General features: G+C 41.4%; 3 protein-coding genes across 13 annotated transcripts in view; all 3 read left to right on the forward strand.

Moving 5' to 3' along the window:
- Positions 1–11,250, forward strand: part of septin4b (septin 4b) — a 36,495-nt gene extending 25,245 nt beyond the window's left edge. For 4 of the 11 annotated variants that reach the window (XM_028961580.1, XM_028961582.1, XM_028961581.1 and 1 more), the window contains 9 exons: positions 6,174–6,270; positions 6,356–6,442; positions 6,541–6,664; positions 6,810–6,944; positions 7,309–7,426; positions 7,517–7,618; positions 8,000–8,096; positions 8,309–8,471; positions 8,880–9,907. In XM_028961580.1, coding sequence (XP_028817413.1) covers positions 6,174–6,270; positions 6,356–6,442; positions 6,541–6,664; positions 6,810–6,944; positions 7,309–7,426; positions 7,517–7,618; positions 8,000–8,096; positions 8,309–8,471; positions 8,880–9,126 — 1,170 coding nt within the window. In that variant the 3' untranslated portion in view covers positions 9,127–9,907. Of the gene's footprint in view, positions 1–2,353; positions 2,598–2,659; positions 3,793–5,023; positions 5,373–6,173; positions 6,271–6,355; positions 6,443–6,540; positions 6,665–6,809; positions 6,945–7,308; positions 7,427–7,516; positions 7,619–7,999; positions 8,097–8,308; positions 8,472–8,879; positions 9,908–10,488 lie in introns of those variants that run through there. The other 7 variants (XM_028961574.1, XM_028961572.1, XM_028961575.1 and 4 more) reach the window with 7 other exon arrangements.
- A 4,643-nt stretch (positions 11,251–15,893) lies between these two features.
- On the forward strand, positions 15,894–18,044 carry apoa1b (apolipoprotein A-Ib). The gene is made up of 4 exons (XM_028961900.1): positions 15,894–15,982; positions 16,582–16,631; positions 16,846–16,990; positions 17,122–18,044. The coding sequence occupies exons 2-4, from the start codon at positions 16,589–16,591 to the stop codon at positions 17,705–17,707; spliced, it is 774 nt and encodes a 257-aa protein (XP_028817733.1). The 5' UTR covers positions 15,894–15,982; positions 16,582–16,588; the 3' UTR covers positions 17,708–18,044.
- Positions 18,045–20,620: 2,576 nt separating this feature from the next.
- On the forward strand, positions 20,621–21,913 carry LOC114769635 (T-box transcription factor TBX10). The gene is made up of 6 exons (XM_028962826.1): positions 20,621–20,627; positions 20,836–20,998; positions 21,097–21,198; positions 21,315–21,486; positions 21,571–21,726; positions 21,842–21,913. The coding sequence occupies exons 1-6, from the start codon at positions 20,621–20,623 to the stop codon at positions 21,911–21,913; spliced, it is 672 nt and encodes a 223-aa protein (XP_028818659.1).
- The last annotated feature ends 1,932 nt before the right edge of the window (positions 21,914–23,845 follow it).

Consider the following 23,845-nt stretch of genomic DNA (forward strand, 5'->3'; position numbering starts at 1 on the left):
ATTAACCTCTAAACATTTTGATCAGCATATGATTAATATTATTATTAACACTCTAGTCAAGGTAACTCTTGGATCAGTATCGCTATGTCAATATCTGGGACCAGTATGTTAATTATGCTTTTTATGGGTGGGTAATGAGTGGTAGCAAATTATAACATCACGTTCTGACCCATTTCTGTCCTTTGATGCATTCACAACTATGATGCATTTGAACCCAGTAACTTTCAGTTTAAGCCCACACCAGTGAATGTTGCCTCTATCTGTCTGGCAAAAAGCATTTCAAATTCTTAAATGATGCTTCCAGCAGTCAGCTTGCTATCTGTCATCCTGTGTTGTTGGAAGTCATGCTGAATGGTGCTTTTGAGCGCAAAAGGGATGGTGCTTTGCACAGTGGCACCTTGGCCGATCGGGATTCGAACCAGCAACCTTCTGATTACAGGGCCGCTTCCTTAACTGCCCCTGAGCACTGAGCAAAGCACCACCCCATCACACTGCTCCCCGGGCGCCTGTCATGGCTGCCCACTTCTCATCAAGGGTGATGGTTAAAAGCAGAGGACACTTTTCATTGTGTCATCATATGCTCTGCTTGCTGTTCATCATAATGACCATCACTTCACTTTCGTTTTTTTATTATTTTTCATGAATGTTATGGATTCTTCCCTTTTAGCATTATTATTAATGTCTTATTAACGTTCCATGTACTAAACCCAGGTCAATCAAAATTCATCAACATTCTTTTAACCTATTCTGGTCTAACCATTGTTGCTGGAGGAAACTGGTTCATTATAATGTGCCACTGGTTATATCATAGATGCTAGCGAAGGGCGACCCACTGAGAAATGACCTTCCCTCTCCTGTCTTCTCATATTTCTGATGAATGTCCTGATTTGTTCCTGGATTTGTTTGTAGGCCACCAGGCCACTGATGCACCTAGCATCGTAAGTCTGGTGCCAGTCTGTCTACGCCCACAGTCTGGGCCTGCTTCATGTAAAAGGAAAGTCAAGTAGACGTCCATGCAGCACATGTTTGCAGCCGCACTGTCAAAACACACTGGTTTTGAATGGACATACAGCAATGCATTGTTTTGGTGCGGTGTTGCCATATTAGGGTACATCATACGCTTCATTTATCATGTTCATGATATCAACCCGTCGGCTGAAATACCCTGTAGGGGAATATTCTGTGATGATGGTGTGAAGGATGGCCATTCTCTAGCATATTTCTTGAAAGGCCTCATATGTTTATTGCCCTTCAGGAAAATATTTCATGTATGGCGAATGAAAAATGTTTGCTCTCTCTCTCTGTGTCAAGCAAATTACCCGACTACTTTTACATTTTTTGTTTCCTGAGGTTCCTTCAGCACAGTCCGGGCACTCTTATATAGATGGATTACAGCTATTAAAACGTCTTTATTTTAACAGCATCTTCTACTAAATGTTAAAAAAAATAATAATTCCCCTCATAACCATGGGAAACATACATGGGAATAAAATCGTATTTGTTTAGTGAGAATGGAAACATCTGAGCGCGGATCTGCATGGATCCCTTGGCCTGCTCAGTTACTTCAGAACAGCCACCACCCAGAATGCAAAGTAGCTGGAATAGACGTGTTCTCCAGCTGTGGATCAGTGACGAGACGATTCCCGCAATCCAGCCTGTTTTTTTTTTTTTTTCGTGTATGTAGTAGTTGCCGGCTTCTTTCTGGAACTGTCTGTAATAAGGAATGTTTTGTTTTATTCTGGCTTGGCTTGGGTGTCTGGTGAAGGAGGGGCAAGCTACGGAATCGTGGGGGGTGGCTCACGTCTCAACCAGGAAAACTCCTTGATGTTTTGCCTTAAATCTGTCTCAGATGTAGCCGCAGCCTTCTAAGCCTCTAATGCTCCAGATTATCATACGCTGCACCACTTATCATGCCGCTCGGCGCATGGCCATGACCTGGCCTCGGTTTTTGTTGTAGGATGCAGTTATGTGATGCTCTGCTCAAGCTCTCCAGAGCGTATCCGAACCGATGAGCACGCTGCATTTAGACCATCAAAAAAACTGCATTATTTACTTCAGTGCAATGTTTATTTGAATAGAATCTCTCGTGGTGGGACCGTTTTGTATTTTATGCGGTGGAGTGGTTTTTGATTTCAGTTTGTCTAATGAAAATGTGTTTTTCAGTATCAGCAGATGAAAGCTAAAGCAATATGAGTAATTTGATGAACAAGTGCTATTTTTATTTCTTAATGTAGTTGTCAAAGTTGCTTATTACTTCTTCTCAGTCGTTAATCGCTGGATCATGGCCAGGAAATGTGACTCCTCCCGTGTCTGTGTTCATGGTTAATAGGTGATGTTCTTGGGTTAGGACCATGTGTGGGCACAGAAGAATGGCAGCCTCCATTTTGTCGATGTGGCCGAAGTGGAGGCTGGTTCCCATTGGAGCCCTGCGGCCCTGGAACAGGTCAATGGTGCTGAAGGACAGAGTGTCCCAGAGTAAAAGGTATAAAGCCAGTCGCACCAGGCTGACTTCCTGATTGCCTCCCAGTGAGAGGATGATTTGCTGGCACCAGGGACAAGGGTGTAAACCGTAATTTATCTCATCTTAGCTACCTCAGGTGAGATTTTTATGCCACTTATTTTTCTTTTTTTTCTGGCTTTACATTTGTAACATGACTATATGAGTTCTTATGCATGCAATTTATTCATAATGTACGATCACCAGAAGGAACCATACAGATCCTGAAATGTAGAGTAGGCCTTTTCTATATCAAAGACTTCTAATAGAAAGACAAATAGTACGGTATAATATGGTATTTGTTCCTTTTTTTTGTTGTTCCCAGCTGTTTAGTCCAGTATTGATCATCTTGTTAAATAGGTCACTTTAGAACTGACTATTGACTTGGTGTGACCCATAGCTACAAAAACCAGCTCACACGGCGCTGATCTGGGATATCTACTCATTTCCTGCTGGCCCCTGAGCCTCAACTACATAATTAAAACTGTGACAATGACAGGCAAACAGGACTGTTCATTTTTGCCAATGGAAATAATTTGCCGTCATCATAAATGTTACCAGCTCCTGCCATTCCGTTTCATGTCAGACTTGTAGTTTGACCCAGTACAAGTACTTTGTGGAGTCTGAGTACAGTTTGATTAATAAAAAATGCTTTAAATAGTTTCAATGTCCCATTTTTTTGTGGTTTGTCGCGGTGTGTATTCCAGACGAACTGCAGCTTCGGCTGAGTTAGTTCATCTGAGCTAGTGGTGTCTCCAGCTGCAGCAACTGCAGCTCTGCACTGGTGTGGAGCTAAATGGTGAGCTTGTGTGGTCTGATTTAAGTGCGGAGGCAGAAATAATTTGGCGGACCTGGAGCAGTGCTTGGAAAAACACTTGGAGAAACTGCTCCTCTGCTCATGTCATTGCAGACATGTTTCTTACTCTGGATCTTACATTTTCATTTCCGTCTGCGGGATAATTTCACTCAGTCTTTTTTTTTTCTTCTTCTTTTTTTTCTTTTCACAATCCTGCCCTGCTTTCAACCTCTGTCCATCCATTTGTTCTGCCCTTCGTCCCACATGTCCAATCACGCAACGCTTTCCTACGTCACGCTGCTTTTCCCTCTGAACGGGAACGGCATCCTTTATATACCAACTCTTCCCCCGTAAATATCCACCCTTTTCCTGGTTGGAGATGACAGAGTGCTCGATAGCCCCAGTGGCCATGGAGGATAGTGACCATGAGGCTGAATCTTCTGACGACCAGGACTCCCCTCCAACAACGCCTGAGCCAAGGGAAGTTGACGCTGACCAGGTACCGGTGACCATTCCTGAACCCTTTTCCCGTCCTAACATGGAACAGAGAGTCCACTGTTGTAGTGTAGATGGGCAGCACCCTCCCATCATCCTGACAGCTCATAGCACCCTTCATGCAGCCAATCAAGCTTCTGTGTCAGAAGGTGGTAAGTATGAGCCCTTGATCCACAGTGGACTTCTGACCGTAAGACATGGTGGAGGACAGTTGGTCTTCAATTCTTCTGTTTAGAGCATAACACAAAACAACATGATTTTATATTATCAATAAGTAACATACAAAAAGGTTACAAAGATCCCTTTTCTGAAGCATTTACATTTACAGCATTTATCAGACGCCCAGAGTGACTTACAATCAGTAGTTACAGGGACAGTCCCCCGGAGCAACTTAAGGTTAAGTGTCTTGCTCAGGGACACAGTGCTGTAGGATTAGTAGGTAGGATTTGAACCCAGGTCTTCAGGTTCACAGGCACTAGACTACTACCACCTTCTTTTTATTATTTTTAATTAAAGAAGTATCTAAGATTTGCATAAATCAATATGTGTCCTGTAGCACGACCTGTTCCGGTCTGTGATGTCCAGTAGCCCATTAAACCTTTTTCTTCAGACTGCATGAGCACTGTGGTCAAATCAAATTTTGGCTTCCGCCTCCCGCTCATCTGCCGCTCCATCTGTCAAAGACAAATCTGCTGCATAGACAGATTTCTATCCGGCTGCACTTAACGTGGCCATTTCTCTGAAGGACTTTCCTCATTAAACTCGACTTGGATCAGCAGAGCTGAAAGAGCCGCAGTGATTTTTCTTTGCATCCGATTGGTCGGTGTTTGCTTGCAGGTTTCTGGATCTACGCCGGCTGTCATCCTTCCTCTGGTTCCTCCTGGTTCTGACAGTCAATGCTTGGTCTTTTTTTTTCCTTTTAATTAAAGTATTCATTTGGTAACTAGATTGCTATATGTTTTAAAAATGAACATTCAACTGTTATATGTTATATTTATAATCTATTAATAGGCTATGGTTTCCAAACAATCAATCGTATATAAGAATTCTGATCACTGATGAAAGGATGAAAAACATTGTAGTTATTGTTTTGGTATATGGTCAGTCAAACAAATGCTGAAACTAAGGAAGAATTTCTTCTCTTCTTCTTGTCCTTTTCGATCCACCGTTTCTCCATCATCTTCTCCCATCATCAATATGAATTTATTTTGCCCTCCTGGTGCGTGAACCTTGCCCCGCCATCACTCCCATGCCTACCTCCCCCACACTCAGACCTCCAGCCACTCTAAGGAAGATGCTGAGGATTCTGAGCTGGAGAGCATCCTGGGACCGCACGCTCACAGAGAGTGCCATCCTCACCCCAGCCACAGTGAAGGCCATGACGGCCAGGACAGTCCCCACCCACCGGGGTCACCCAAGATTTTGAGGGTGTCTGCAGGCAGTGCTACGGTGGAGATGTCTAAAGATTTTGAGTCGAGACAATGGTCTCAGCTGGATGCTAGCGACTGTGGTTTGCTGTCTCCCATCAGTCCCTCACGACCCAAGAGCCCGTGGGGCCGCTTTGACCCCTACGACTCACAAGAGGTAACACTCTGCGGCTGGTCTATTGAGCGGATTGCAAACTTGGACCTTCAGAGTTTCCTCCTGTCCAAATCTCACCACACTTAAAACAGTGTAATGGCATGGAGATCATGTGATGTCCATAAAATGTGCAGCTATTGAGCTCCCAATAATACAACTTGTACTTAGAGGTCAAAAGATCCAAATCCAAATTTTCGAAAAAAAAAAATATATATATATATTGCCACTGAAGACCAGCCTTCTACAAACAGACAAGTCCCTGTAATCAATATTTAAAGACAGGAAATATTTTTGTTTCTGCTTTGTTATTTAGTGACTAGTTAGACTTTACTTGAATGACTTAAAATGCTTCCACGTGTCTCCAACGCAAAGGGGTAACCATGGGGTGCTTTAAATCTCCACGTCTTCTTAAGGGATAACAGGTTGCTGTTTCATGATGACTGGTCTATAAAGGCAAATGTTGTGCTTGTGGCAAGTGCTCGTCCTTCAGTATAATTAGATGCAGCGTGCTCCATTATTATTGCATTAAAACCGTTTTATTTACCAGTGCCCTTTTAGGGTGTAAAATTCAGAGGAACTCTATATTTACACCTGTTTCGTGTTGAGTTGAAGCATGCATTTACCTCAAGGGTATGATTATATACTATCATGTTAACGTGTACAGTGTGCAGTGGCTTTGTTTTTTTGTTTTTTTAATAATGTTCCTTCACTATTTCGGTTTTCACAAGGTCTCCCTTGTGTCTCCCCTGTATTATATTAAATAATTGATATGAAATGTTTTTTCACCTTTTTCTTGATTTCCAGGATCAAGACAAAGAATACGTGGGTTTTGCCACGCTGCCAAACCAGGTGCATCGCAAATCTGTGAAAAAGGGTTTTGACTTCACCCTGATGGTAGCGGGTGTGTACAAAAAGTTAAACGTAAACTCATTGAAGTTTTATTTTAAGATTTGTCTGATTTTAATGATTTTGTGTGGGGAGCTCAGGTGAGTCTGGCCTTGGAAAATCCACCCTTGTCAACAGCCTCTTCCTCACAGACCTGTACAAAGACAGGAAGCTGCTCAACGCTGAAGGTTGGAACCATTTGACAATTCATAAATAATCTTTTCAATTTATTTTGCCATGAAATTGTCGCTGTACGCTTTAATAATAATGTCCCTGCCCTCCACAGAGAGGATCACTCAGACTGTAGAGATCACCAAACACACGGTTGACATTGAAGAGAAAGGGGTTAAGCTGAAACTCACCATCGTGGACACACCAGGTTTCGGAGATGCCGTCAACAACACAGAGTGGTATGTCAAAGGCCTTCTTTTTTTGTATATGAACAAAATAGACCATAAATCAAGCATAAAATCACCTTAAATCAGTGCAAATGGTGCACTGTGGGCAATGCTGTGCCATTGATTCATGTCTGTGTGTGTGTTTGTCACCCTCCAGCTGGAAGTCGGTCGCAGACTACATCGACCAGCAGTTTGAACAGTACTTCAGGGACGAAAGCGGCCTAAACCGGAAGAATATCCAGGACAACAGAGTACACTGCTGCCTGTACTTCATTTCACCGTTTGGTCACGGGTAAGAGAACAGGTCTACAAAAGAAAGGTTTTGTTTTCTTTTTGATGGTTTTTCTCATCGTGTAAAATGCTTGCATGGTTCTTGCACGGTACATTTTATTTACCTGCAACTTTAGATTAAATCCGAAGCCTCATTATGAAATGCTACTACTACTGAGTGTATAAGGGCTCCATCTGCTGGTATTGTACAGTATCAGCCAAACTAGTACAGCAAGAATATGGATTGAGTCTCTACAGCTTTCTACATTCTGTGTGCATGCAACATTAACTGATTTTTTTTTATATTGATTATTTTCTTATATTTTATTATTCCACCCTAGCTTTATATTAAATAATGATTCCGAATGTGATTTTGTGTTCCTCAGACTTAGACCCTTGGATGTGGAATTCATGAAGGCTCTTCACGAGAAGGTCAACATTGTGCCAGTTTTGGCGAAAGCTGACACACTCACCCCCAGTGAGGTCAAGAAAAAAAAGCTCAAGGTGTGTTCCGGCAACCACAAGTTGCACTGTAGCCTTGGTGGCAAAAAAAACAGTTTACTGATAATAACGTGTATATTGATTTTTCTGTAGATTCGAGAGGAGATAGAACAGTATGGAATAAAAATCTACCAATTTCCAGACTGCGACTCAGATGAAGATGAAGACTTTAAACAGCAGGACCATGAGCTGAAGGTGAGACTCTCGAGATGTGGTATAAGTATATATTATCAATCAAAAAGGTAGTGATTTCCATTCATGTTATTGGAAACAGTCGGGTTTTCTCCTTTACTGGACTGGACTCTGACCACTTGTCAATGGTGACTGTCCCTCTGGTTAAGGGAGAATGAGGCCAAGAATGTGTGAGACTCTGTGTGTGTGTGTGTGTGTGTGTGTGTGTGTGTGTGTGTGTGTGTGTGTGTGTGTGTGTGAGAGAGAGAAAGAGAGAGAGACTCAGATGATCACGTCTGGATGCAGCACACTGCAGCACCCCTTTTTTGATTACCTCATCTTGTCCACTAAGGAGAGATCCGTTCATTATTAAGCACTGCAACTCCTTGGCTTTTCTGTCACTAGGAGAGCATCCCGTTTGCTGTGATCGGCAGCAACACAGTGGTGGAGGCTAAAGGCAAACGGGTGCGAGGACGTTTGTACCCCTGGGGCATTGTGGAAGGTATAAAGATTGATCTGCGCCAACCACTGAACACATGATGGATCACATTTCATCAAAATTTCAATATGAAATTGCCACCCATTTTAAAATATGTGAATTTAAATGTGGTGTGGCACAACCACATTAATGATGTGGCACAACATTCTGCTTTTATTTAAGCTTGAAAATTGTTAATAAATCTGACCTGATTTCTTTTCTGTTTTTGGTGCCAGTGGAGAACTCTGCACACTGTGACTTTGTGAAGCTCAGGAACATGCTTGTGCGCACACACATGCAGGACCTGAAGGACGTCACCCGCGAGACCCACTACGAGAACTACCGTGCCCAGTGTATTCAGAGCATGACACGCATGGTGGTGAAGGAACGCAACCGCAAGTACGAGAGTGAAACATATATACATACACACGTGCAAACACAAACATATCTGGAGATAACTGTAATCATGAATACTGATGCATGAATACCTGTGTTGGGGCAGTTGTGGCCAAGCGAGTAAGGAAGTGGATACGTAACCATAGGGTTGCGGGTTCGAATCACGGAAACCCCAAGGTGCCACTCAGAGTGCCTTTCATTCTATGCTGTGTATCACAATGACAAAACTTTCACTTTTTTTTTTTTTTATTTAAAGTCTCAATAGCACAGGGAAGTCGTATTTTCATTGTACACATGTCTGTGTTTCAACAAAAAAAAGGGGTTTGAGATGTACACTCTCAAGAGACACAATATGCAGAAGAATTTGATGCACTGTGTTACTGAAGTGTGTTTTCCTTTTTGTTTATACAGTAAACTGACCAGGGAGAGTGGTACCGATTTCCCCATCCCCATGGTGCCTGGCATAACAGACAGTGAGACGGAGAAACTGATTCGTGAGAAAGATGAAGAGGTACGGCACAAAGCCGAGAATGAGCACGAGTCGGGGCACGAGCACCATGGCCCAGATGCAGACGTGCCACCTGAGCCCGCACATTTAGAGCACGACCCGCACTCAGGTCCCGACCCAGACCTTGGTCCGCATACGCAAGGGTCCTGATGCTGCTGGGTCATTTCAGAATTCTTGTGGTGATGTGGTTATGGCAGCAGAGTAAAAAAAAAAAAAGTGTCTGTAAACCTGGAATGGGTTCTGAACCAACACCTTGCCCCCTAAGAGCAACAGCAGCGATAGAATAGAAGTAGTTGAGATCAGAACAATAGACAAAGATTGTACCAAAAGATCTTGTACCAAGACAATATTGAAGTACTTAACTCTACTCCTGTTGGGAGGGTCTTGGTCAGCAAAGTTTAGAGTGGTAGATAGGATAAATAGTGGTTAAAACTAAGCTGGTGATTTTTTTTTTCTATCGCTGTAGCGACAGTTTTTGAGAACCTGCACAGCTCTGCGGTGAAGCACTTTAGCTCTGGCGTTTGTGAAAAGTTCACACGGCGTCTGGCAAGTGAACCTTTGAGCTTTTTTTTTTCCTGGAAGGTCAGATCTGAACAGCTGTACGGATGCAGTTTACTGTCACGATTAGAGGAGAGCTCAGAGCAGATAAAGCGCCATATGAAGACGCGGTCAGCGATAAGACACTGTTTTTCCAGACCTTGGCCTCTATTCCATTTTCTGCTTATGCCCCCTTGTCTGATCAATCAGCTTTAGATTTTATTATATTCAATCTAAGCCCTCATGAAATACAAAAGTATGTGTATTTGAATAACTTGGTTTGCATGTTGTCATGTCAAATGCTGGCATGAAATGTGCATTAATTCTGCCTTTTATTTTCTTCCTTTCTTTTTTTTATGTGTAATCAGACATTATTAAAACCTTTTAAACATCATGCTGTCTATATAGTCTGAAAATCAATTACCCACAAGCACCCCCTGTACACCACAAGCACCCTCCTGCCCTGCTGTTCATTAAAATATTAACAGAGTAGAAACTTACTAATTTGTCACTTTCACAATAACACTTTGTTAAACACAGACACCTTTATGTATATAGGTGTATATAGCTGAGCGGCCATGTTGATTATTGTAGTGTTTATGGAAATATCATTCATATGAAGTATAACGTCATCCATCATTAATCAATCAATTAATTATTAATTTATGCAAAGCTATTTGATCCTACAAAATCTGGCCTCATGTATGTTTAGTTAGGCGGCTAAGGATCTAATGATCTGCATCTGCCCAGGACATAGGGCGCATTATCGATTTGACCTCTGCACTCTGCCGAGGGGCCTGTACGTGATGGATCAGCCTGAGCTATTGAGTCATTTATCAGTAATCAGTATGAATGTGCTTGGGCAGCAGTATCCAATCAGAGAGTTTGCTCTTTGTCTACATGATCTATTTTGACAGCCATGACCTTGCTGTGGCCCCAGTGACCGACCACAATCTGTTTTCTCTCCTCCACCAGTTACGGCGAATGCAGGAGATGCTGCAGAAGATCCAGGAACAAATGCACACGCAGAAGGAGGCATATTAACCACAACATTCCCCGCAAAAGGAAAGCCACTCTGTGTTCCAGTACCTCCAGAGACGAGACGTTCTGTTCAGTGGCCCACCTCTGCAATGCATCACTGTCCTAACCCTCTCAACGGTTTCTCTTTAAAAGACTGAACAGCAGTCAGTGCAGTATTGACGTAGTCTTGTAATGTCAAGGCGTGCCTGGTGCTGTTTCACAGCTGTAGAGGGCCTTCCTGTCATCTACAGGCAACTGTAAATATGCAGCACATATCTATGGCCTTCTTCAGTCAATATCTCAGATCTCTGCAAAAATGAAGAATTAAGAATGCTTTACCCTTACGCCACAGTTACGTGGCTTGTGTATTGTGGTTATGTTACATTTGAAAAAAAGATTGTGAGTGCAACGTATTTTGAAGCATTTATCAAGTTTTGACAAAATCAGTTTTTCATGTTTAGGTCAGGTTTATGGTGCATGTGATTTGCCAGGATGCCATAATGAACTGCGGTGCTCCTACAGTCTTTGTAAGGTTATTCCAGTTACTGCTGTCTTCAGAGGTAGAAGTTCCCCGTTTTGTTGTGTGCACAATTGAATTCCCAAGAATATTTTAGTTGTAGAATGTAATTATTTAATTTTTTTTATTATGTGATATTTTGTTTGTAATCTTTTGTTGTTTGTGCCCTCTTTGTTTGTTTTGTGGCCCAAAATAATGAAAAAGGCTTTTTCTTTTTTTTTTTTTTTTTTTGGTAATATATTTTATTTTCATAATGGAACAATTTACGTACTGTAGAACTATACTGTATTATTATTTTTTGTTAACAAGGCTTTATGCATTTTTCCTTGACTTTTGTTGTGTTAAACAATGTAAGGAGCATTGTATTTTTCTAAACTCTATCAATGCTTTGTTCTCAAGGACCAGTTTTCTGAATACTGACTTTAAAAAAATAAAAAAAACAGCACATTCTGCGGCTATGATAATGGGCTAAATCATGTTGTACATAGTTTAATAAAGATGACCCTAAAACATACTGTAGATTTGCATTTGCTGATTATTTCACTTTTGTTTTCGAATAGAACCAGATGAAGTCATTTTAGGTTTAGGTTCTGCTCAGTTTCTTTCTTTTTTTTTACTCCATGTTACTCCATTTTTATCATAGTAATCTTTTTCCCTTCATCTATTCAACAAAGCTGGTGGTATTGTAGTATCTAAAAATAACATCATGGTGTAATTCACTTTGTTTTGGAGTTTTCCTTCTTTTTTTCGTGTGTGTAAAAATGTAAATTGATATGATTTTCTTAAAGTATAACACCATGTGTATCCTTCATTCATTTGATTAGGCTGCATTTGATCTAGTGAATAATGCTTCAGCCAGATTTTGCTGTATGGAAGAAATCTGGTCAAGATTTTTCATATAAAAAACATTCATATCTCCACCACAAGGAGGCAGTAAAAAGTACTTTATGGCTCTTGGTAATGCAATTGTAGGCTGTAGGAAATTTTTGGGTAACTTGGTCTGTTTAAAGAGATAAGGATAAAGTGTGAGTAACTTGGTCATCTTAATTTCATTAAAGAAATGAATGGAAAAAAACAGCTTTGGAACTCTCTCCGCATCTTCACACAGGGCTTCTAAAATATGATCAGACTTTCACAACAATGTGTTTGCATTTACATTACATATACAGCATTTTCCAGATGCCCTTATCCAGAACAATGAACAGTAGTAAGTAGTTACAGGGACCGTACCCTTGGAGACACTCAGGGTTAAGTGTCCATGGACCTGGAACTTTGTGGTCTTCTGGTTCATAGGTGAATGTAAAACCTAAAACACCCTATATAGAACCTTATGGGAAAAAAATATGTTAACGTGATACGGATGACGAACAATTGTCTTACTATAATTTGAATGGTTCATAGTTGAGAACACCTCTCAGCTGACTGCCCATCATATAGTCATCCTTTATAGTCATGCAAATCAACCTATTAAGGTCAAAATAAACGAATTATCTTCAAACAGCCTGTGAATCCCAAGAACACTATCAACGAGAGTGAAATTCATTTTTATTTTCTTTCTGGACACATCGCCTGTGTTTAGCTTGAACTGGCACTGTCTTTAGCCATTTGCTTATTCTCATTCTCCACCATTAACATTCTTGAAGTTACAGGAACAATAACTTGTCTTGAATAAAAGAACCCTGGACAATTGTTCATCCTTATTTGCACAGTGCCCCGTAAACTGGCGTCGCTTCTGTTTGCACAGAACCCCAACCAACTCTGGTCTGTTTTGATCTGGCCAAAAAGCATCCTGGGATATAAATGCAGATTATCTTGAAGAGTCTAAAGTGCTCTCAGCAGCTGATCTGCTTCTGACATTCAGTGAACATGGTCAGCAAGACGTCTGTGGGCGTTAGTATCAGCTTTGTCTGATGAGTTGATGCGTAGGCAGTTTGGTCAAGGCCACTGACCAACTTCCCCCCACTTCCAGGTACCAGAAGAGAACAAATAATCCTAACACAACTTTGAGTATTAAAAGTATTGCTCTTATAAAAAAGCAATATTATTCAAGTATTAACCTTTTTTTTTAGGTCATGTAAAATGGGTCAATGCGTCTGCATTGTTGGTATGAATGACTTACTACTTCATATTTGTATTTTGTTTTTTTTTACAAAAGTTTGTATGTACACACGTACAAAACGCTACAATTATCAGCTGTAAATCGGTTCTATATGTAACAGTTCTATTGGTAAAATCTACACAATGCCCTCTTACGCCTTTGATAGTGGTGGTGCAAAGGTGGCAATCTTATCAACAGAAGGGAGCTAACTGCACATAGGTGTTACGCAGCTTTGCCTATAAGGACACACCATGGTCTGCAGACTAAGAACCACAGCCAGGATCCTCTGGAAAGTGCTATTGTGGCTAATGTCTTTCGAATAACTAGTATCAGTTTTACTGTTTTATTTTGTTTTAAAGTCATTTTTAATATATTTACCTCTTGTTGGCTCAATGAAGCTTTGTTGGGCATCACTCATTTTCACACATGCAGACATCTGAATTTTAACAAGAGGCAGTTGGCACCTCAGACACCACTTCAGGAAGGGGAGGGGATGGTTCCATGTTCCCAGCAGGGGAGGAGAGACGGTGTGGGATTAAAGAGAACTGCACCCATCAGGTGAACAATGGAAACAGCTCCAGAAGAATCCATTCAAATTGACCATCAGGATCTGAAACAATGTTTTATCAGGGCTGCATGAGGGTCACGGATTGGAGGGGATGGGATAATGACAATGTAATTTATTTAATTTGAATCTCGGACTTCTGTAACACATGCATGGGGCAGTGGTGCCTATTGGGTAAGGAAGCAAACCTGTAATCGAAAGGTTGTTCAAAGCATCGTCCCCACATACTGCTACCCAGTTCCATTCATGGCTGCCCACTGTTCACTAAGGTGATGGGCTAAAAGCAGACACAGTTTGTTGTGTGCACCGTGTGCCGTGCTGCAGTGTGTCACAATCACTTCACTTTCACTTTTCACTTCCGATGCTTTTAATACATAAAAAAATAAATTTTTATTACATGCATAAGTAATATATAAATAATAAAAGTTCTTTGGAATCACATTTTCACCAAAAACTTTCACAGCTGAAAAACAGATACAATGGTCTAGTAAATGCTATTTTACACCAAATCAGTAAAGATATGTTCATTCAGTAATTTTTTCATCAGCTAAGCACATATTGGAATTTTCCTTCTGTTCCTTCTAGTAAAATTATTATTATAATTAACACCGACAATGTGGAGTTTATTGCCCCCAGATAAAAAAAACAGGGCTAAACCATTAAAAAAAAATTGATTTCATTCAGTCAATGGATCTAGAGCATGAGCCAACAAACAACATGCGCCTAAATGTGCGAGAGGTCACCAGCCACCAAAAAGCCCCAAGAGGTCCCAATTAAAATACCGGTGGCATTTTCATCTTAACCAGTAGGGATTCGTTTGGGAATGCAATAAGTATTTATATGAACAAAACCTAAATCAAGCGACGGCTTGTAGATTTTCCTCCTGACACACCATCTAACCAGTGTGCAAAAAAAATATATATATATACAGATAACCTCTAAAAGCCTTAATGATACCATTGGAAAGCAAAGTCCATTGGTGGTAGACAGCTCAACAGTGACCCTTTGGCCAGTTAGTCATATCAGCACACAGAGGGAAAATCGGGTTGGCGGCAGTTTGAATAGTGGGTCAGGTAGTAACAGATTGTCCTGCCGGGATTACAACATTTATTGCAGCAAGTCTGGACCCATTGCCCTCTCTATAGCTTATCAGGAAGAAAAGCACACACGCATGGGGAAAAGATGGCGAATTCTACACATTATCGATTTGTTCACAGAGCTGATTACGTAAGACCTTTCGTCTCGTCTTCGCGGAGTCGTGAATTACCCATGATCCCTCTCCCCTGTGCTCGTCAGTTGGCCCTTTGTCTTGTATGTAAATCTGCACAGAGGTGGCATCTTGTGAAAAGTCTGCAGGGCACATTTCCATCATTAAAGGCTTTGAGATTCTTGTCTGCAGACTGGGCTCATGCTTTTGTTTGACCGGGGCTTTAAAGACATGTTGAAAATCATTGAAGTCAAAATTAGAATTTGTGTAAGTAGTGCGTGTGTAATGTGTGTATATTTAATAATTGGGCATTACTACTTAATCTTCATAATGCTCATTTAATATTTTTGACCGGAGGGAGTAGGGACCCAAATAGCAACACCTTAGAAACCTTTAAATAAATCTATTTAGCTCAATATAGGGAACACATTTTTTCATTTCTAACTATAGCTTTTCCTTAATCCAAACTCTGTTCATTTTGGAAGAATTTAATTTGCCCGATGATTAAATTAAAACATTCCCTGACACCCTTAAATCTGTGCCAACAATGGCATGTTGCTCAAACATAAAATAATCTGTCAGCAGGGTTCCTTTGGCTTTTTGTCATACTAAATATGTTGTTAGTGCTGTAGAAACAGTGCTGTTTTTTGTTAAGTTGTCTGATTTACAGATATTAACACCAAAACCAATTCAAACCAGTACATGAACATTGATATTTGTTTCTTTGTAGGGGTTTCACATTCTCAAATAGGAAATATTGCTTGAGTTTATGGGTACTATTTGAACGTCACATATAGCCACTCTTCTGTTTGGTGTGTGTGTCCGTGAGCATGTTTGTGTTTGTCAGTGTGGCACACTGGTTTTGTGCACTCTGATCCCCCTCCACTCAGCAGGTGACCATTGTACCCAGCAGATCCTGTGGGTTATTGAAGGGGGTGAGGTCCAACTCCACGGAGACACACTCCTACCGTCTCCCTGTCCCCTCCCTTCCCACAAGCTCCTATAAAAGAGAAGGAACTCAACTTGGATCTTCAGTCTCTCCAAGGCCACCATCGCCTACAGGTAAGAAGGCAGCTGTGCAGCTGTGTGGTTGGAGGATCTGGGTTTCTGGAAGTGGGGCTTTGACTGAGGAGTCTCATTTCTTACTTTTGAGATGTTCTGATTTCTGGGATGGAATTTTATTTTCTAGAGCTGTAGAGAAATCAGCATTTGGTTTGAAATAATTCTTGCATTTCAGTATATTTAGCACGTGTTCATGTCTTGAATGAAAGTGATTTATCATTGTGTCCAATTACAGTGTAGGGCAGCTAACTGAGCCAGAACCTGTTTTAATTGTTTGATTACCTCACATTTAATGAATAGAAGACAAGAAGCAGCTTCTTATTGGTGTCAAGACCAGCTTTTCAAAAATCTAAATGGAACTTGGAAGTCTTTAAGAGATTAAGATTAGGAATTGGTTGAGTAATCTCAAAGGTGAAGGTAGCAGATCTCTCTTTAGCTTTGGCTAATCAGATCAGATTAAAGGGTTGATTATGCAGCAGAGGGTATTGATTGACGGGACCTCCAATGCTTTTGTCAAATCAGGTCAAGAGTGCCTAGATTTGACCTTTGTATCTAAAATATGATCATTAACTCTTATTCCTATTTCTTTGTCTCTACAGATTCAACATGAAGTTTGTAGCACTCGCATTGACCATCCTGCTGGTAGCAGGTAAGATCTGGTTTTTATTCAAAGTCTTCAACCTGAAGATATGCTGAGCTGCTTTAGAGATGGATGTAAATTGAATTCAGTCATCTAGTGATTTGCAATCCCATCAACTGAGTGCTGCCATTAGGGGTCGGCACCAAGAAATGTATGGTCACATGTATCCCCAGAGGCTAGGTTTCTTCTACAAAGCTGAAACCAGCATGCTTCCTTCTGTAAGGTTCCCAGGCCCGTTTCCTGCAGGACGAGGCTCCCTCCCAGCTCCAGCATGTGAGGGCTGCTGTCTTGGTGTACCTGGCTCAGGTAAAGGAGTCTGCCCAGAAGGCCCTCGTCTACCTTGATGACACCGAATACCAGGATTACAAGTAAATACACTTCAGATTTTCAGTCTTTCTCTCAGAACCAAAAACAACATATCTTAGCATGAGTTTGTGTAATCGTGCTTCTGTGATTAGTTACAAAACATTCATTTATTGACCTTTTTTTTTTCTTAAAGGGCAAAGATCTCAGACAGTCTTGATGACATGCTGAAGAACATTCAGGCTGCCTCTGCCAAGGCCTCTCCCTACACTGATGCTTTTGCAGCCCAGATTACCGAGCTCACCGCTGGAATCCGTGAGAAGATCAGAACAGACATTGATGAGCTGCGCACTCAGCTGGAGCCCAAGCGTGAAGAACTGAGAGCCGTTCTGGAGAAGCACATGCAAGAGTACCGTGACAAGTTGGAGCCTGTTGTGAAGGAGTACATGGAGAAGCACAAGGCTGAGGTTCAAGCCTTCCAGGCCAAGATGAAGCCCATTGTTGAAGAGCTCCGTGCCAAGGTGCAGACCAATGTTGAGGAGACCAAGTCCAAGCTGGCACCAATTGTGGATGCAGTGCGCACCAAGCTGACCGAGCGCCTGGAAGACCTGAAGGCCCTGGCCTCCCCCTTTGTTGAAGAGTACAAAGAGCAGGCCATCAAGGTGGTGACCCAGCTGCGTGAGAACATTGGCAAGTCAGACGGTTTGGCAGAGGAGCTGAAAACCAAGCTGACAGACCTGTACGCCACCCTCACCAAGGCCTTCACCGAGAGCAAGGCATAAGTCCTCCAGTGACATCCCTTTGTCTCCTCACCTTCTCCCACGTGCACTCACAGTACACACATGCAAATGTCCAACAAGCTAATGGAGTGTCACAGCTGGACTTTTTGCTTTTTCACACCCAGACACAAACCGTGCGAAGAGATCATGCACATCTAAACATGCACTAGGTGAAACCATGTTTTTTGTTCTGCCCATTATTTTATCATCTGCATTTTTTTTTTGTTTGGAAAAAAAATGTCCACAAATGCTTGGTTGTATACTGTGCTTTGCTGCTTGTTAGACAAAATTGTGCCTCAACCACAATCTGTTCAATAAAAGCTGGACTGTTTCATAATCACTAACGACTCTCATTCATCCTGCTTCACGTATCAGAGCATATTCTGTTTCAATGAGGGACATTTGATACCATGCATTCACAAATGTGCCAACGACTCACAAGACTTTAAAGACTTGTGTCGCCCAGGAGACACCTGGAGTTGAGTCACAATGGTAGTAAGTGGGAATTGAACCTGTGACTTTGTGGTCTGGGCAATTGCCACCTCAATAGTTATCATGAATGTAGGATTTGGGCAGAGGTGGCCTAGTGGGTAAGAAAACAGATCCGTAAGGGGAAGACTGACAGTTCAAATCCTGAACTGAGGTGCCACTGAGCAAAATAAGACCAAAGCAATTTTGATGTTCTTAATCTCCTAATTACCTTGTTGACAAATGCAACATATTTGACGTTAGATGTGAGACATCCTGATGCAGCTGGTTTAGTAGCAAAATCTATAGGTTTTCAGTCCTGTTGCAGCGGCCAAGAATTAATAAAATAATGGGTATAAATGCAAGAAAACATGAGATGTCCTGATATGCGATATGGAGCATATTTGTGTCAAGACCTCTTCTCTTTGTTCAGAGAACGACAAGAGCGACTAGCCTCTGACTGCCAACAAAGCCTGAGTCGCTGGCGGATTTTGAACTAAGTAGTCACTGTGCACTAATCTCTTTGTGAAGACCTTGTAATCTAGGGCAGTTTAAAGCGCTTTTTAATGTGCTAACATTGTGAATCCTCTGTCGTGCAGTGGTGCAGTTGTGCCAGTGTTTCATATCTGACTGTGTAAAATGTTTGTCAGCAAAAGATATTGGTTTGTCCATAGATTTGTACTGATGTTTACTTATGTTCATATTTGCTGTATACAAAATAAAAGTCTTACAGGGTTATATGAAATGTGGTAGGAGCCTATTAGTAGGAGCCTGTGAACCACCATGTGTCCCTGAGTGTCTGCGGGTGGACTGTCCCTGTAACGTCCGATTGTAAATCACCCTGTATTAGGTTGTCTGAAAAATGCCATGAATGGAAATGTAAAATATTCATATAGAGAGTGTGTTTGTGTGTATGTGTATTTAATCATATATATACACACACACACACAAGCGCACACATGCACACGTACACATAATGGACACTATCCTGTGATGTGAGCCCCACTGTAGATTTAAGGGTTTTTACTCTCCTCAACTAAATAGTGTGTAGCATTGAACTATAGGGGATTCAGTATCCACTGTCATTTTGTCCTGTATATTCTTGGTTTTAGATATTAAATATCATGTTGTCCTGTGTTTTAAGTCTTGTCATGCGGGCAGGTTTCTGGCTTGCTTTTGGATGAGCATTTCAGGATGTTATTTTATAAATAACATCCTTTTGGGTTGTTTTATTTGGAGCTAATAAACCTTCAGACTTCTCTTTCAGATGACTAAACTAATTGTTTACTTCCCAGGCTGATCTATGTTCAGATGTTCTTTTTAATATATTTCAGAACTATGGCTGGTAAACTGCTAAGTGTAAAAAAAAAAAAAAGAAACATTTGACAAGAGCTTTAAGTTTGATGGAAAATGCATTATTGTGTTTGAAAGATAAAGCAAACAAGGCTGCAGATGTCAGTGATGAATGTGTTTTTGGAAGGAAATTGTCATGTGTATGGATGGACAGTTGCATGTGGAGTTTAATTAGTGGGTGTTTTAGATGGATGGGGCGCTCCTTTAACCCCCCTCAGGCCTGATTCAACCAGCCGTCTTGTATACTTCTTACTTGCGTGGACTCAAGAAAGAGCAGGCAGACTCATCCATCAGCTCTGCCCAGAAGAATGGACAACTGTGCTTCACTTGTTCAACGTTGTGTGTGATGTCAGTCAAAAATGAATTCGGTTTTTAGTGGCAATTAGCTGCTCAAGTAATTATTTTGGAAGGTGATCCACAGACCAGTCAAATTCATTCCTCACTCAGTACTGATATTAAAAAAGGTGGAATCCAATTGTGTGGGTGTTGAGTTTTGTGTTGTCAAGTGAAACACAAGAGTATTTAATCAATAACTGGTTTGTCATTCTCTTGTCTTCACCACATAATAAAAAGTAATTATTGTGCACCTGAAATATTAATCATTACCAGTCTGCAAAGGGCAGTTCTTTAAATATGAATATGGATATATGTTTATATAGTATTTTAATTAAAAATATTTTTAATGCTTTCAGTTGTCTAGTTGGGTTTTATCTGCTGACCCAACAATCATTATTATCCATCCATAATTGTTTCCTTTGAATTCCACCCTGCTGTGCGTGTCTCTGCCGGCAAACGTGTGCGATTATCGCATGTCAAGAACTTTATGGATGACGTGTGAGACTAGAGTCCCATGGGTGTCTCAGTCCTTATAAAACCCACTCAAGGGGTCCTGCTATTACTTCAGTCTGACCTGGCAGGACACAGAGATGCTGTGAAGCTGGTCACGCTGACTCAATGATATACATTCCACATAGCAAGAACCAGCCTCATAAAAGAAATCGCGTTTAATGGGAAAAGGTCAAACGAGTAAACAGAACCTGTCAACCCGCCCCTGGATCTAGGATTTGAAGTGGACTGAAGTGGACCGCTGCATGCATGGAGGGTATTATTTCAACTACAGCTCTCTCTTACTACCTTTCTACTACAGATAGCTAATATGCTAATTTGTACGTCTCCATCTAAATACTGATTCTTTTGGCATGTATGCTCTGCTTCTTCATATCCTGTGGTTTCATGAATGGTCCAACATAACGATAATGATGAAAAGCACATGGAATGTTGCTCATTATTGAATTTTTATTTCTCTACAGTCTCCCAGAGCTACACTCTGAGTCTGCCCCGCTGCCCAGAGGGCAATGGCACGTGCATCAAAGCTCCCCAAGTGGCATCGGTCCGAGTTCAGTTGGAGATGCATACTTTATGGAAGCAGTTTGATGAACTTGGCACAGAGATGATAGTGACAAAGGCGGGAAGGTATGATCAGAATTGTTTCCTGTCTTCTCGCTCACCAAGCACACTGAAAACCAAACACAGAATGACCATATGAATGTGTTCTGCTTTAACAATGACAGAAGGATGTTTCCTACATTCCAAGTCCACATTTCAGGTATGGATCCTGAAGCAGAGTATGTTCTTCTAATGGACTTCATCCCTGTCGATGACAAGAGATACAGGTTTGGTCCTAAATTCCTTCAACAAGCACATTGTATCTCTAAGGCAGGACCATTCAGCATGTTTCTGTATTCTGCAGCCACTATTTGGATTGATCAATTTGTAATGTGCTGTGTAGGTATGCTTTCCACAGCTCGTCCTGGTTAGTTGCAGGCAGGGGTGATGCTGCAGCACCCGGCAGGATGCACTTTCACCCTGACTCACCTGCCCGAGGAGCCCAGTGGATGAAGCAGACAGTTTCATTTGACCGCCTCAAACTTACCAACAACCTGCTGGATGACAACGGACATGTAAGAGTTTTATATATGGCAATGAATTACTTCTGGTATCCATCACAATGGAAACATGAAGCCACATATTATTTTTATTGCTAGATCATCCTGAACTCCATGCATCGATACCAGCCTCGTCTCCATGTGGTGCTGGTGGACGCTCGGCCTGACAGTCAGCGCTACGCTCACCGCAACTTCTGTTCCTTCTCCTTCCCGGAGACTCGCTTCACCGCTGTGACTGCCTACCAGAACCACAGGGTAACATACAGACACGTCACTTCACGGATAGATCATAGGTCTGAGGCTTGTGGGTTAGGCTAAGAATAAGCAACATACCTTATGCCCCACATCCTGCACTTTCCCTCTTTCTCAGATCACCCAGCTGAAAATAGCCAGCAACCCTTTTGCCAAAGGTTTCCGGACTTCAGAACCAGATGAGTGGTGAGTAATGAAATGGTAGATTATGATTTAAGATTCACCCAAACTATTTGAGACAGAATCAAACGTAATCAAATTGTATTCAGCATTATACAGTACTGTAGGCCAATTTAAACCAGTGAAAACAAAACCGCAGTTTATCTAAGTTGCAAGCAATTGGGGCAGTGGTGGCCTAGTGGTTAAGGAAGCGGCCCCGTAAAAAAAAGAAGGTTGTCGGATCGAATCCCGATCCCCTGAGGTGCCACTGAGCACCTTTCATGGCTGCCTGTGATGGTTAAAAGCAGAGGACACATTTCGTTGTGTCATTGTGTGCTGTGTTGCAGTCTATCACAATGACAATCATTTCACGTCACTTACTTCATTTGTCAAACACTGAGCAATCCAGATATATCAAAACCTGTTACCTTAATGTTCTCTGAGCAGCAATACAACATTGTATTCCAACCCCAGATCTATAGATGTCTGAAATCAATTGATAATATTGCCACTTTCACTTTTTAATAATCCTTATTTGTGTATTTTACACTAACAGAACAATATCAGTCACTCATGGGATATTTATTCAGTTTCACTGCAGCCTAAAACCTGCTGCTTTTATTGAGACACAGAGGCAATGCTGGTACATTTCCACTTTTGCAGTGCAGAGGCATAATGTTAAAGGTTGTGTGCTTTGCTGATAACCGTACTTTATTTTTTTTGGTCAGGCCGACCGGGGCTGCTAGGCCTCAGCTTGCATGGCAAACACAGGAGGGCAAACCTGAATCTGGCAGCACCCCTGACAAAGACAGGGCAAAAGATCAACAGGGCCGGTGCCTTAATGGTGACTACTTCTACCTGCACTTCATCTCATCATTACACTCTTAGCTGGACTGTATTTAGTATTCTCTTCTATTTACCAACCTTTTGTGTCTATGCTTTATTTAATTATGTATTTTGACATTAATCATGATGTCAATTTCTTTACCTGATTTAAGCTTTCAATAGTAAAAGATCTGTTCAATTTTAAAAGGAAATTTGTTACAGTTTTTCAGTCATCTCAGCAGTCTAGATGAAAACCTTTTATTTTTCTACAAGCTGGGTCACCAGCGACCTCTCCACTGTTAACCAATCCCAGAGCTCATTCTTCACACCAGACTCTTCCATTCTCACCTTCCTCCAGAGCAGCGGCTCTCCTACAGCCTCTCCCCGCAGCCAGGACACATTGGACCTGCCCGCCCTTGCAGCGACGGCATGGCCTGTACCAGTGAAAGAAATCCCGGGGAGAGACAGGACAGTTTGGAACAAGCCTCCATTTTCCTCCCTCTCCCCAGCCCATGGGAGAGCAGAACACAGAGAGGACACATGGGATGAAATGTCCTACCTGTTCTATTCACTTCATTCAGCCAACTCTAGCCTTTATGAACAAAGTAAATGTAAGACTAAATATTTTCTCTGTCATTTGTACCATGCTTGCACAAACAATTATGCAGTATTCAATAACTACTGAGATGTTTATAGTAGTTATAAAGCTTCAGAATAATAAATGGAACATTTGTGTGGTGTAAGTGTATTGTGAAGTAATGAATTAAAGGGAAATAATCGATATCGACTTCCTGAGGTGCAGTCATGATTTAATGCACACATACATCTTGTGAACATGTTGTGAAGATGGTGAGCTGGTGAACTAAGGAAAAGAGCATTTCACAGCAGAAAAATAATGACAGAAAAAAGACACAAAATACATTTATATTTACTGATGATATTTTTACAGTTGTATATTTGCAGCACAACTGTATAATAGTTGTGCTGTGTATGTGTGTGTGTGTGTGTATATATATATATATATAATATACAGTTGTGCTGCAAATATACAACTGTAAAAATACAACAGTTATATATATATATGGGGTTGTGCACATGGTAGACTACATTTCCCACAGTGCCTCAGGCAACCCCCCTC

Source organism: Denticeps clupeoides, chromosome 19 (genome assembly GCF_900700375.1).
Source record: "Denticeps clupeoides chromosome 19, fDenClu1.1, whole genome shotgun sequence".
Classification (NCBI taxonomy): domain Eukaryota; kingdom Metazoa; phylum Chordata; class Actinopteri; order Clupeiformes; family Denticipitidae; genus Denticeps; species Denticeps clupeoides.

Excerpts from the sequence above, each read along its gene's own strand:
- apoa1b (XM_028961900.1), top strand. The coding sequence starts at position 16,589 with ATGAAGTTTGTAGCACTCGCATTGACCATCCTGCTGGTAGCAG. Across the intron at positions 16,632-16,845 it reads GACCATCCTGCTGGTAGCAG|GTTCCCAGGCCCGTTTCCTG; the intron begins GTAAGATCTGGT and ends TCCTTCTGTAAG. Across the intron at positions 16,991-17,121 it reads ACCGAATACCAGGATTACAA|GGCAAAGATCTCAGACAGTC; the intron begins GTAAATACACTT and ends TTTTTCTTAAAG.
- LOC114769635 (XM_028962826.1), top strand. Across the intron at positions 21,199-21,314 it reads GTCGATGACAAGAGATACAG|GTATGCTTTCCACAGCTCGT; the intron begins GTTTGGTCCTAA and ends TGTGCTGTGTAG. Across the intron at positions 21,727-21,841 it reads CTGCCTACCAGAACCACAGG|ATCACCCAGCTGAAAATAGC; the intron begins GTAACATACAGA and ends CCTCTTTCTCAG.